General features: G+C 39.7%; 1 protein-coding gene across 1 annotated transcript; it reads right to left on the reverse strand.

Annotated features, from left to right (window-relative positions):
* Positions 1-304: 304 nt before the first annotated feature.
* Positions 305-1940, reverse strand: LOC107810338 (uncharacterized). The gene is made up of 3 exons (XM_016635103.2): positions 1726-1940; positions 761-886; positions 305-571 (listed from the first exon to the last, which is right to left on the reverse strand). Exons 1-3 carry the CDS (start codon positions 1849-1851, stop codon positions 464-466), a joined length of 360 nt encoding a protein of 119 aa, XP_016490589.1. The 5' UTR covers positions 1852-1940; the 3' UTR covers positions 305-463.
* Between the last annotated feature and the right edge of the window lie 12535 nt (positions 1941-14475).

A 14475-nucleotide genomic window follows, 5' to 3' on the forward strand; every position in this document is an offset into this window, starting at 1 on the left:
TTAATTTTAACCGGATTCACGGACATGTAGTAATTTCAAGTTCGTATCTATGTATAAAGTTTGAAATTTTTATCATTTATTAGTTTTTAACTTTTTCTAATTAAATTGAATTCGGCCCATTAGGGCCCAATTTAAGAGATTACAGGCTACGAGTCCGAGTCGGATCAACATGTTTTGATTAATGGGTAAAATCCGGACCGACCCCTATAAGAAAGTGAACCGGCTCGGCCCGGTTAAGAACCCACGGGCTAAGAGTCTACGGGTTCGGGTCCGAATCGACCCATTTATCAGCCAAAATTAAGTGTTCCAAAATTCATGACTATATTATAGAAAGAGTTCCAGCCTGATTACTACTACAATATACCAACTAAAATCTGATAAAATAAACAGGTAAAATATTTTAATAAAATGGAATTCAAGACATTCAAAATCGTGAAAAACCAAATGCCTATTAATTTTGCAGTCACTTTTTGCCAACGACTTTTTCCTTGACTGTTTCCCATGTACCCTTTTCTTCCTCTTCATTCTCTGTTGCCTTGTCCAACACCTTCTTTCCCATCTCTGAAATTACCTAATCAAAATAAATTAAGAATCATAATAAGTTGTCAAGTATATATTAAGATAATAAAATTAGGAATTAATGATTGATTTTTGATCCTACAAAATAATCAAACATGAAGGAAGAATTATAGATATGATTAAATTAGGAAAAATTAAAGTCGAAAAAAAAAATCAAATTGTAAATAATAAATGGAATTACATCTCCAGCACTAGAAGAGACGGTCTCTTTGACAGTTTCACCTACACTCTTTACTTCTTTAGCACCTTCCTTCACTGCTACTGCTGCTTCTTTGATCTTTTGGGCTGTTTCTTTATCAACTTTTGCCTGTAAAATTTATATATTTTCCAAAAGAGAAAGGAAAGTACAAGAAAATGTTCAGAACAGTACAACCGAATCCATCACTTTGAGAGGAAATTAAACAAACATATATTAAGAAAAAAAACTCTAAATATATTTTAGAGTATGCTCTAGCGGCCAATGAATTAAGTAAATTTAAGACCAAAATACTATCGAAAAAAGGATAGAAAGGGATAGGGTTTAATTTCTCTCGCTTTTGGCATAGCGAACCCCAGCACGACGGGCTATTAGCTCCGCGGTAAAGCGTGCCCTTGATAATTGCATTGTTGACCTTGGGCTATGAGTCCTCTCAGCCCTATGGATACTGCAATGTGCTCATATGAGATGTGAATCATCCAATGCGCACATTAGCATGGTGTACTACTCCTGTTCGAATCGGAGTTTGAAACCAAGCTCCTCCTCGAGAATAGATAGGGCGATTCACATTAGCATGGCGTACTACTCCTATACGAATCGGAGTTTGAAACCAAGCTCCTCCTCGAGGATAGATAGGGCGATTCACATTAGCATGGCGTAGTACTCCTGTTCGAATCGGAGTTTGAAACCAAGCTCCTCCTCGAGGATAGATGGGGCGATTTCGGTGAGATGCAATGTAGATTCAACTTTCGATTCACTTGTCAGATCCGGGTAGTATGAGTTTTTTTAATCTATCCTAAGTTTTTAGTAAACAAAATTACTTGATGCATGTTAGGAAGTTGTACGTAACACATACTCACCAAAAAATAATCTAAATACTCACAAACTGGTCCGAACACTTATTATTCTTTCTAAATTCTAAAAACTAAAATGGAAAAATTGAAACTTACTATTTCAGAAGGTCTTGTGGCACTAACAAAGCATCTAGAAATACAAAAACTAGTTGCAGGGACTAAAACTCGAGCAGAATTAATGGAGTTGGACATGGTTGCTGCAAGTTTCAAGTTATTAGCCATATTGTTTCTTCTTCTTCTTCTTCTTCTTCTTCTTTTTGTTTTGCAATTTGCTATTTCTTTGCTTTAAACGGTGATTTTTTTCCTTAATTTAATTTCCTTTTTGTTTGTCCCCTTTTTTAGTTGTTGTGTTGTCGTTAAATTTGATTGGTGGAAGCCAAAGAGGATGCCACTTGTCTGGTTTCTGCGAGTTTATTGCGAAATGGAGAAAACTTCTCCTATGGCTATTAAATTTTCTGGACCTTTTCAAGTCGGTTTGAAAACATGGCCAAATCACTTATTTATTTAGTTTTTTTTTTTTTTTTACTAATAATTAACCTAAATAGTTGTCTACCAAACTATTTAAATTAAATATAATCGGTAAATATTTAAAATATGTATAATTCATATATAATTTGTGTATAATCATATATTATTAATATATAATCTACGCATATCGGCTAAAAAAAATAAACAGCGAATTCAACCGACTATTTGTGCAAAGATAGTGTTTGCTTGTACGTGAAACTTTAAAATAAGAAAAAAAAAATATTTTTTCTATAATTTTAAGTATTATTTTAATATTTTTGTAACTATAAAATAATATGAAGTTTAAAACTAAATTATTTGTAAGTATAAAAATAGCATTCTTTTTTAAATTAGTAAATAAAAAGTGTTACGTAAAATATAACTGATGGAGTAGAAATAATTCAGAAAATACTTACACCTATCATCTTATTTTAGGCATTTAATCCCTCTATTGTAAATTTTAGTTGGGTTTCTCGATATATAACATATAAAAAATTACAACTTTTAGAATTAATTGAATTGATTGAAATCGAACCTTATCAAATAGACTGCTAATTTTATTTCATAATGAATAAATTTGGTGTCAACCTTTATATCGTATTCAACAATTAGGACCGATTTTCAGATTTTATACACGAATAAAGAAATACCAGAATGCACCTAGTAAATACGTATATACTAGCTCGTATTTAGTATTAGACTTTATGCTTGAAGATTTTCAGCGATATATACATCATTAAGACACAATTTAAAACAAAATATATGGATTTAATTACACAATCAAGAAGAAAAAGAAAATTAGACGTTTGCACGTAAAACAGGCTTTTCTCCAACTGTCAGCATTAAATATTTTAGATTGCAGAATTATAAAGTCTAAAACATCCTAAAGGATTTTTTGTAATACACTTACTACTTTTATAGATCTCAGTCTTAGAATTTTGATTCAATCGTATCCAAATATTAAAGCAGAATTATCACTTTTTTATCAAGAGATAATTGCACTAGTGGTCCCTTAGTTATTGAAAAAATCTAAATTTGGTCCTTGTAATATTTCACTAACTCTAAGCATATTGAATTTTGAATTAATTAAAATTTGTGCCCATTACATAGTAAATATTTTATATCTAGATTATTTTAGACCTATAATACCTTCAGATATGGAGTAACAATACAAATTTGACATAATATTTAAAAACTTAAATGATTTAAATGTTTACAACTCGTTAAATTTGTGACAATTCACAAGCAAAATATTAATTAATGATGAACATTTTTATTAGTTGAAGATGTTTAAACCCCCCGCCACAATGGTGGTATTTAAAGGAAAAGAATAAAAATAAAAAATAACACAAGGAACCAAAAATAGAATTTGTATAATTGATGGACCAAAAACACAAATTTCCCTTTTATCATTAATAATAAAGATTCAAAATAATTAGTCATATCTTTTCCATATTAAAAAGATCCAAAATAATTAGTTATATCTTTTCCATATTAAAAAGATCCAAAATAATTAGTCACATCTTTTCCATATTAAATGTACTCTTGAATGGCACATATAAATAGCCATCAAATTAGCTTAATTAGCTACAACATAATCATTTACAAAACAGAAAAGTTCAATGGCTTTTTCTTCAATTTCCTTAATTCTTTTCTCCCTTCTTCTTACTTACAATTTTAATTCAGTTTTTGTCACTTCTTTATCATATAATGTTCGAATTCAAAATAGAGCAACTCAACCTTTGATTATCAAATGCTTATCAGATGAAAATTTTTACGGCCAACAAACAATTAATCAACCAAATATATGGCCATTTAGTGTAACAATAAGTGAAGAGACTCAAGGTGGTGTTTTTTGTCAAATGGCCTTAGGAAATAAGCAAGGTTTATTCAAAGTGTTCCAGTTTTCAAGAGATAAAGCTTTTTGCAATGGTCAAACTTGCAATTTGTATACAACACAAGATGGACTTTGTTTTGACTTTGGGAATAAGTGTGTTATATTCTTTAAATTTATTGGTTAGTTGGAGAATGTAGTAGCACTTTATCTTTGATGTTAGAAGTTGATTTCTCAAATAATTTTGTATCGCGATCTATAAAAAATGTTGAAAAAATATTTATACAATGTATGTCATTTATAATTCTGTCACGACCCAAAATCTCACCTCAGGCGTTGTGATAGCACTTAGTTTCTAAGACTATCCGATTACAATTTCATTTAAAGCCATTTTTTTAAACAAATAATTTACAAGTGTTGAAACCAAAAGCGAAAACAAATATAACAATCTTCCAAGACTGGTAATACTGAGTCACGAACTCTAACTGAATATATGCAATGATCACAAGGATCGAATATACAATACTGTTCGAATAAGAGTTGACAATACAAAAAAATGGAAAGACTCCAAGGGACTGCGACGACCAAGCAGCTCTACCTTGAATCCTTGCTGTCACGACCCAAATTAGCCCTCTGTAAGGTATCGTGATGGCACCTAGTCTTTACGACTAGGTAAGCCTAATATTACGAAAAATATAAAGAAAACACATCATTTTAAAGATAAACAGCATATTGTGAATAGCCAAGAGTAGTACCACTCGACATATACAAAATAATTTTCTGAAACCCGGAATATCACTAAGTCACAAGCTGCTATAATCTATGTAGCTCTATACAAAAGTCTGAAGATAATAAAGAAAGTCTCTAGGCGAGGGAGTAGAAGGAGACTCCGAAGATCTGCGGACGCAAGCAGTAGTACCTTGAAGTTTCCTAGAATCAGCAGCACGCACTACCTCGAGGCTGATAGCTCGCACCTGGATCTGCACACAAAAACATATGTAGGGAAGGACATGAGTACACCACAATGGTACCCAGTAAGTGCCAAGCCTAACCTCGGTCGAGTAGTGACGAGGTCAGGTCAAGGCCCTACCGGAATAAATATAATAAATTAAACAGTAAAAAATATAAGTAAAATTTACGGTAACACAGTTAAAGAAATTCTCGAAAATTTAACAGTTAAGGGAGTCCTCGGCTCAGAACAAGGTAAACACAGTGGGGAATCTCCCGGGATACCGTTTCGTAGTTCCAAATGAATATGCAGTACAAGGGGATCTCCCGGAATACGTCCGTAGTCCCAAAAGTAAATATGCAGTGCTGGAGGATCTCCCGAAATACGTTCGTAGTCCCAAAGTAAATATGCAGAACATGGGGATCTCCCGGAATACGTCCGTAGTCCTAATTTAAATATGCAGTATAGGGGGATCTCCCGGAATACGTCTGTAGTCCCAATTTAAATATGCAGTACAAGAGGATCTCCCGGAATACATCCGTTGTCCCAATTTAAATATGCAACGCAAGATGAAATGGCAGGTATGGCATCGAGTTATACAGTTTATACTGAACACATATAAGGAAAGTAGGGACTTAACTAAGCATGGCACACAGAATGTCAAATAGGCAGTTAAAACACGTAAGCATGCTTCTCTAGTCTAAGTTTAACAATTAAACGTATTAGTGCAATTTAATAAGGAAAAATAGTTTATGATTTAGAAAGGAAAAATGGAATTTTTGAAATAATAGCCCGTGTACGTACTCGTCACCTCACGTACACGGCGCCCACACATCAATTAATATCAAACATCTTACAGGAAAGTCCCCAACACAAGGTTAGGCAAGCCACTTATCTTGAACCGCTCAAATCAACTCGATATCACATTCTTGCCACGAGTATCCGACTCCAAATGGCCCGAATCTATTTAAATTAATTTCATAATGTAAATATAACTACAAGTAACTAATTTAGCTAATTAATTCGAAGCTAAAGCGTGAAACTAGGGAAAACGCCCAAAAAGTCTTCCCGGGCCCACGTCTCGGAATCGGATAAAAATTATAAATTATGAGCACCCATTCACTCACGAGTTCAGTCGAACAAAAATCATCTAAATCCGACGTCAAATTCCCATTCAAATCTCACATTTTCAATTGGGGAACCTTTTCCCCCATTTCCAAACTTCTACCCTCAATTTCCTTAATTAGACGAGGAAAACAACAATAGATTAATGTATTATGATCAAAATAGAGTTAGAATTAGTTACCCAATAGTTCTCCTTCAAAATCCCTCGAGAAATCGTCTCCCACCGAGCTCTAAATCGAATTGGTGAAAAACGAGAGATGAACCCTCGAAGCTGCCTCTTCAACCTAACGATTTCCGTACCTGCGCTCATGGGGCCATATCTGCGGTCACACACCTGCGGAAAAATCATTACAGGTGCGAAGGTCACTTATCCGGGCTGGGGCTGCATCTGCGGGCAATTCCTCGCACCTGCGGATACCGCACATGCGGTCCAAATCGGCGCATTTCACTAAGGCAGCCAGGCTCCGCACCTTTGCCCACGCTTCGCACCTGCGAGCTCGCAGGTGCAGTCAAACTTGTGCACCTGCGCTCCATCACCAGCCCCACCAGTTCCGTATCTGCGCACCCCCTCCGCATCTGTGGCTCTCGCACCTGCGACCTCCCTTCCGCCGGTGCGAAACACCAGAACCAGCAAAGGCACCAGATTTTTCTTAAGTCCAAATTCATTCTGTTAAGCATCCGAAACACATCCAAATTCATTCCATACGAACTTAGTCGAGCCTTCAAACTACATCGAACAACAGCAAAATCATGAATTAAGCACAGATTCAAGCCTAAGAATTTAAAATTTTCCGAATTCTACAAATGACGCCGAACCACATTAAATCTAGTCCGAATGACCTCAAATTGTATACATAGGTCACAACTGACACTACGAACCTACAACCGCTTTCAGAATTCTATTCCTAGCTCGATATCAAAATTTTCACTATCGCCCGAAATCGGCGAAAAACTAACGTCCGCCAATTCAAGCCTAAATCTACTACAGCCCTCCAAAACATATTCTGGACGTGCTCCTAACACCAAAATCACTCAACGGAGCTAACGAAGTCGACGGAATTCCATTCCGAATCCGTCTTCATACAGTTTCGACTACGGTCCAAACTCTAAGGCTTAAACTCACAACTAGGGACTAAGTGTCCCAAAACTCTCCGAATTCAATAACCAAACACTCCGGCAAATCCCAAAAGCAGAAACAAATATGGGAAAAGCAGATATTAGGGGATCAGGGCTCTAATTCTCAAAACGACTGGCCGGGTCGTTACATCCTCCCCATCTTAAAACAATTATTCGTCCTCGAACGAGTATAAAGACATACCTGAAACTGTGAAAAGATGAGGGCACTGACTGCGCATATCCTGTTCGGTCTCCCAAGTCGCCTCCTCGACCGGCTGACCCCTCCACTGGACCTTTACTGAAGTAATATTCTTTGACCTGAGCTTTCTGACCTGCCTGTCCAAAATGGCTACTGGCTCCTCAACATAAGATAGATCTTTGTCCAACTGGACTGAGCTGAAATCCAATACATAAGTCGGATCACCGTGATACTTCCGGAGCATAGACACGTGGAATACCGGGCGAACTCCTGCTAGGTTGGGAGGCAAGGCAAGCTCATAAGCAACCTCCCCAACTCTCCGGAATATCTCAAAAAGACCAATGAACCTCGGGCTTAGCTTGTCCTTCTTTCCGAATCTCATGACGCCCTTCATAGGCAATACCCGAAGCAAGACCCGCTCACTAACCATAAATGCCAAGTCACGAACCTTCCGATCTGCATAACGCTTATGCAAGGATTGGGTTGTGCGAAGTCTCTCCTGAATCACCTTCACCTTATCCAGGGCATCCTGGACCAAATCTGTACCCAACAATCGGGCCTCGCCCGGCTCAAACCATCCCACTGGGGACCGGCACCGCCTACCATACAAAGCCTCATACGGTGCCATCTGAATGCTGGACTGGTAACTGTTGTTGTAAGCAAACTCTGCAAGTGGCAAGTATTGGTCCCATGACCCTCCGAACTCCATCACACAGGCACAGAGCATATCCTCAAGAATCTAAATCGTGCGCTCGGATTGCCCATCCATCTGAGGGTGAAAGGCTATGCTCAACTCCACCCTAGTACCCAACTACTGCTGTACGGCTCTCCAAAACCGTAATGTGAACTATGTACCTCTGTCTGAAATGATGGATACTATAATACCATGAAGGCGGACAATCTCTCCGATATATATCTCAGCCAACCTCTCAGAAGATTAAGTGGTCAACACTGGAATAAAATGAGCTTACTTGGTCAGCCGATCCACGATCACCCAAATAGCATCGAACCTTCTCAAAGTCCGTGGAAGTCCAACTACAAAGTCCATGGTGATCCGCTCCCACTTCCACTCTGCGATATCTAGCCTCTGAAGTAATCCACCCGGCCTCTGGTACTCATATTTGACCTGCTGACAGTTGAGACACTTGGCCACAAACCCAACTATATCCTTCTTCATCCTCCTCCACCAGTAGTGCTGTCTCAAATCCTGGTACATCATCGCGACACCGGGATGAATGGAGTACTGCGAGTTGTGGGCATCCTCGAGAATCAACTCCCGAAGCCCATCTACATTAGGCACACAGATCTGACCCTGCATCGTTATCACACCGTCATCACCAATAGTCACATCTCTGGCATCACCTCACCGAACCCTGTCCTGAAGAACTAGAAGATGGGGATCATCATACTGGCGCTCCTGATATGGTCATAAAGAGAAGACCGAGCAACCACACAAGCTAATACCCGGCCAGGCTCTGAAATATCCAATCTCACGAACTGACTGGCTAAGGCCTGAACATCCAAGGCTAAGGGCCTCTCAGCTGCCGGAAGATATGCCAAACTCCCCAAACTCTCTGCCCGGCGACTCAAGGCGTCGGCCACTACATTGGCCTTCCCCGGGTGGTATAATATAGTGATATCATAGTCTTTAAGTAGCTCCAACCACCCCCACTGACACAAATTAAGGTCCTTCTGGCTGAATACGTGCTGCAAACTTCGGTGATCAGTGTAAATCTCAGAGGGAACACCGTACAAATAATGACGCCAGATCTTCAGGGCGTGAACAATAGCTGCTAACTCGAGATCATGAACCGGATAATTCTTCTCATGCACCTTCAACTGTCTAGACGCGTATCACCCTACTGTCCTGCATCAATACCGCTGCAAGGCCAGTCCTCGAGGCATCACAATAGACAGTGTAGGACCCCGAACTTGTAGGCAATACTAATACTAGGACTGTAGTCAAAGCTGTCTTGAGCTTCTGAAAGCTCTCCTCACACTCCTCGGTCCACCTGAACGGAGCACCCTTCTGGCTCAGCCTGGTCATAGGTGCTGCAATGGATGAAAATCCCCCCACAAAGCGACGGTAATACCCCGCCAAACCAAGGAAACTACGAATCTCTGTAGCCGATGACGGTCTAGGCCAATTCTGCACTGCCTCCACCTTCTTCGGATCTACCTTGATCCCATCACAAGACACTATGTGGCCCAAGAATGCCACTAAATAAAGCCAGAATTCACACTTAGAAAATTTTGCATACAATTTCTTCTCCCTCAAAGTCTGAAGCACGGTCCTCAAGTGCTGCTCATGATCTTCCCGAGACCGAAAATATACCAGGATGTCGTCAATAAACACAATGACAAAGGAATTAAGATAAGGCTGGAACACACTGTGCATCAAATGCATAAAGGCTACTGGGGCACTGGTCAGCCAAAATGACATGACAAGAAACTCATAGTGACCATATCTAGTCCTGATAGCAGTTTTCGGGATATCCGACTCACGAATCTTCAAATGATGATAACCTGAATGTAAGTCAATCTTGGAAAACACTTTGGCACCCTGTAACTGATCAAATAAGCCATCAATACGAGGCAATGGATACCTGTTCTTCACTGTGATTTTATTCAACTGGCGGTAATCAATACACATCGCATAGAACCATCCTTCTTCTTCACAAATAAGACAGGAGCACCCCAAGGTAACACACTGGGCCGAATGAAGCCCTTATCAAGCAATTCCTGTAACTGGTCCTTCAACTTCTTTAATTCAAGAGGAGCCATACGATATGGAGAAATAGAGATGGGCTGAGTGCCCGGCAACAAATCAATGCCAAAATCAATATCTCTGTCGGGCGGCATGCCCGGAAGATCAGCTGGAAACACATCTAGAAAGTCCTTCACTACTGGAACTGACTCAACTGTAGGGGTATCAATACTGACATCTCTCACATAGGCCAAATACGCATCATACCCCTTCTCAACCATTCACTGAGCCTTAAGAAATGAAATGACCCCGCGGGAAGTATACTCTAAGGTACCTCTCCACTCTAATCTCGGCACGCATGGCATAGCCAGCGTCACGATCTTAGCGTGACAATCAAGAATAGCATAATAGGGCGACAACCAGTCCATGCCCAAGATAACATCAAAATCTACCATACTGAGTAATAACAAATCGGCTATGGTCTCAAAACCACTAAGAGCAATCAAACACGACCGATATACGCGGTCCACAACGAGAGAATCTCCCACGAGAGTAGATACATAAACAGGGGAACTCAAAGAATCTCGAGATATCCCCAAATGTGGAGCAAAATAAGAAGACACATATGAATACGTAGAGCCTGGGTCAAATAATACTGATTCACCCCTATGCCAGATAGGGACAATACTTGTGATGACTGAATCTGAAGCAACGGCCTCTGAACGGGCTGGAAAGGCATAATACCTGGTCTGGCCTCCCCCTCTAGGGTGACCTCCACCTCGAGCTGACTGAGGAGGTGGGGTGGCAGCTGGTGCTGGAAGAATGGCCGGAGGACCCGGTGGAGCATGTGGAGGCTGATAAGTCTGTGAAGGTGCACCTCTCCTGGCTCTGGCGCAATCTCTAACTAGGTGACGAGTGTCACCACACTCAAAATAACTTATCGGAGGACGCGACGACTGATACTGACTCGGACCTGGCCTACTGGACTGGCCGGTAATAGCACCTCGAGTAGGAGGCATGCTGGATACTGGCGGTGCATAATAGGGCTCCTGAGGTCTAAGTAGAGCTGGAACACCGCTGGCTGCTGGAAGAGCTGAATGAACAGGGCGACTCACAAAACCCCTACCATAGCGTGTTGCTGGTGCACGAGCTCCTGAATAATGACCAGTCTCTCGAGACCTCTTGGCCTCTCTCTTCTCTCTGTCCCGGGCAAACATGCCCTCCACTCTCCAGGCAATGCTCACTGCCTGCTGATAAGTGATGTCCATCTCCAACTCTCTGGCCATACTGGTCCGAATACTAGGGTGGAGTCCCTCAATGAAACGACGAACCCTCTCTCTGACTGTAGCAACCAGAGCCGGTGCATGGCAAGCTAACTCACTGAAACAGACTGCATACTCCGACACAGTCATAGCACCCTGACGCAACTGCTCAAACTCTGTGCGCCAAGCATCCCTGAGGCTCTGAGGAACATACTCACGTAAGAACATCTCTGAAAACTGAGTCCCAGTGAGTGAGGCCGCCTCGTCTGGACTACTCAGCTCATAGGCACGCCACCACTGATATGCTGATCCCCTCAGCTGGAAAGCGGTGAACGAAACCCCACTCGTCTCCACAATGCCCATAGTGCGGAGAATACGATGACACTTCTCAAGAAAACCCAGAACATCATCTGAAGCTAGTCCGCTGAAAGTAGATGGGTGGTACTTCTTGTACCTCTCAAGTTTGAGTTGCTCTGCCTCAAAAGCAGCTACCCTGATTTCATGCTGAACCGGAGCCACTGGGGGCATAGGAATTTACTCTGGGGCCTGATCAACCTGGACCTCTGCTCAGGAGTGCGGGCTGCGGGAGTCAGTGCCCCTCCCCCGGCCTGAGATGTAGCGGGAGCTATCGAAAATAGTCGAGCCTGAGCCAGAGTGCTGAACATGCTCATGAACTGAGCTAAAGTCTCCAGGAGGGCTGGAGTAGCAATAGGGATCTCCGGTGCTGGCCCTCCAGCTGGAACTGCTGGGGGCTCCTCTGACGCAGCTCTCGCAGGTGCTCGGGCTGCACCGCATGGTCGTCTTCTACCCCGACCCCAGCCTCTAGAGGCTCTGGCAGGGGGCTCGGGTGCCTGATAATCGGTCCTTCCAGTACGGGTCCTCACTATCTTTAAGAAAGAATAGAATAGAATCTTAGAATTTTTTTGGTGTCAATAACTCACACGACAAGGAAATCAAAGAAATATGATTGTTCTTAACAGTTATATAGCCTCCCGAAGATAAGTACGGACGTCTCCGTACTGATCCGCGAGATTCTAATAAACCGGCTTGTGACTCGTGACTCCTATGAACCTAGTGCTCTAATACCAATGTGTCACGACCCAAATTAGCCCTCCGTAAGGTGTCGTGATAGCACCTAGTCTTTACGACTAGGTAAGCCTAATATTACAAAAAATATAAAGAAAACACAGTATTTTAAAGATAAACAGCATATTGTGAATAGCCAAGAGTAGTACCACTCGGCATATACAAAATAATTTTCCGAGACCCAGAATATCACTAAGTCACAAGCTGCTATAATCTATGTAGCTCTATACAAAAGTATGAAGATAATAAAGAAAGTCTCTAGGCGAGGGAATAGAAGGAGACTCCGAAGATCTGCGGACGCAAGCAGTAGTACCTTGAAGTCTCCTAGAATCAGCATCACGCACTAACCCCGAGGCTGATAGCTCGCACCTGGATCTGTACACGAAAATATGTGCAGGGAAGGGAATGAGTACACCACAATGATACCCAGTAAGTGCCAAGCCTAACCTCGGTCGAATAGTGACGAGGTTAGGTCAAGGCCCTGTCACACCTCCTTTTTCTCTAGGGATAGGAAGTTTTTCCAATTTAAGTGATATTAATCGAAATGGGATTATTTATTAGATTCAGAATCTCCACTTGGAATAAATGTTTACGGTGTCCCAAGTCACCATTCATTTTAAAATCCCAATTCAAGGAAATTGACTCTGTTTAATTCTGCGAAACACAGAAGATCGAGTAAGGAATTCTGTTAACCCGGAAGAAGGTGTGAGACACTCCCGAGTTCCGTGATTCTAGCACGGTCGCTTTAATAATTATACCTGGCTTAACTAATTCTGGATATTTTAGGTTCTAGGGAACTTTGTGCACTTTTATCTTAAATCGCTTTTAATTGCTTGATTATTTATAATTATGAAATTATCTTGAAACGAATCACGCGTACATGTATTCGTTTTGTTTGATGTGTCATGAATCATGTCACGCAGACGTGTATACAATTAATACCATTTTATTATTTTTAAGATTGTTTTATCAAAGTTGCGCGAACTCTTACTTTGCCTTTAATTTGGAAAATCGTAATTATGTCACGCGAACGTGTACATAATCATGATAATTGATTGGTTAACACGCGGCTAAAGCATACAAGTGTATTTAGATTATTCCATTTATCTATCTTTTTTTATCCGAGACATTTATATATATATATATATATATATATATATATATATTTATATATATATATTTTATTTTTACTTACTACAAGGAGTCTTAAATTAGTTCTTACTCATTTCGCTCTTTCTCTCTCTCTTACTTATAATTATTTTCTATTAAGAGGCCTTGAAAATATGTCTATACCTAATTAGTTATATTCTTTATGACCCCATCCTCTGTGGGAATGAGAAAGAAATCTATTTAATAGCTTAGCCTTAAACACCCGATTTATTTGCAAAGAAAAATATTTATGCTAACAGAGAGTCAAATGAAATTTATATAACGAAGAGACAAAAAAAAAAGAATCTACATTCTTAGACTAATTTAAGATAGCTAACGTTATACTGAAATAATTTACAGTAAAATTAAAACTTGAAGAATTTGATACCGAAAACGTGATTTTCTTTAAAGTATTCCTACTAATATTAACACTTGAATTTTTATTTTTTTAGTTTTCATGGCCAAGTAGTTAATAATTGTAAACGTATACTCAAAGAAGAATTTTTTTTAATATAAAAGAAACTTACTACACTTAGAAAAATATTATTATAGTTTATGGCCTATTTAATACTACCCTCATCTAGCCCACTCTAAACAGTTTTAAGAATTATCAAAAAAAAAAGTATAATACAAGCACAAAATAAATAAATAAATAAAATAAAATTGAAATGAACCAGCACCCTATGGGAAAAAGAACTGTACTCAACAAATTTATTTGCACCCCTAAATGAATATGAACTATTAACGTAAAATTGATTTACCTTTCAATAAGTGACCATTCTTTAGAAGATCACTACGACCCAAGACAAATATATATATGCTACTGGATTCATATAGAAAGAATATGACAACTTCTTTTAAAACGTAAATGAATTCCTAAGACTAGAAACATGATTTAAACTTTCAAAATAA

Source organism: Nicotiana tabacum, chromosome 13 (assembly GCF_000715075.1).
Source record: "Nicotiana tabacum cultivar K326 chromosome 13, ASM71507v2, whole genome shotgun sequence".
Lineage (NCBI taxonomy): Eukaryota > Viridiplantae > Streptophyta > Magnoliopsida > Solanales > Solanaceae > Nicotiana > Nicotiana tabacum.

Coding starts and splice junctions, on each gene's coding strand:
- LOC107810338 (XM_016635103.2), bottom strand. CDS start 1,851: ATGGCTAATAACTTGAAACTTGCAGCAACCATGTCCAACTCCATTAAT. Junction 887..1,725: donor CCACAAGACCTTCTGAAATA/GTAAGTTTCAAT, acceptor TAAATTTTACAG/GCAAAAGTTGATAAAGAAAC. Junction 572..760: donor TCTCTTCTAGTGCTGGAGAT/GTAATTCCATTT, acceptor TATTTTGATTAG/GTAATTTCAGAGATGGGAAA.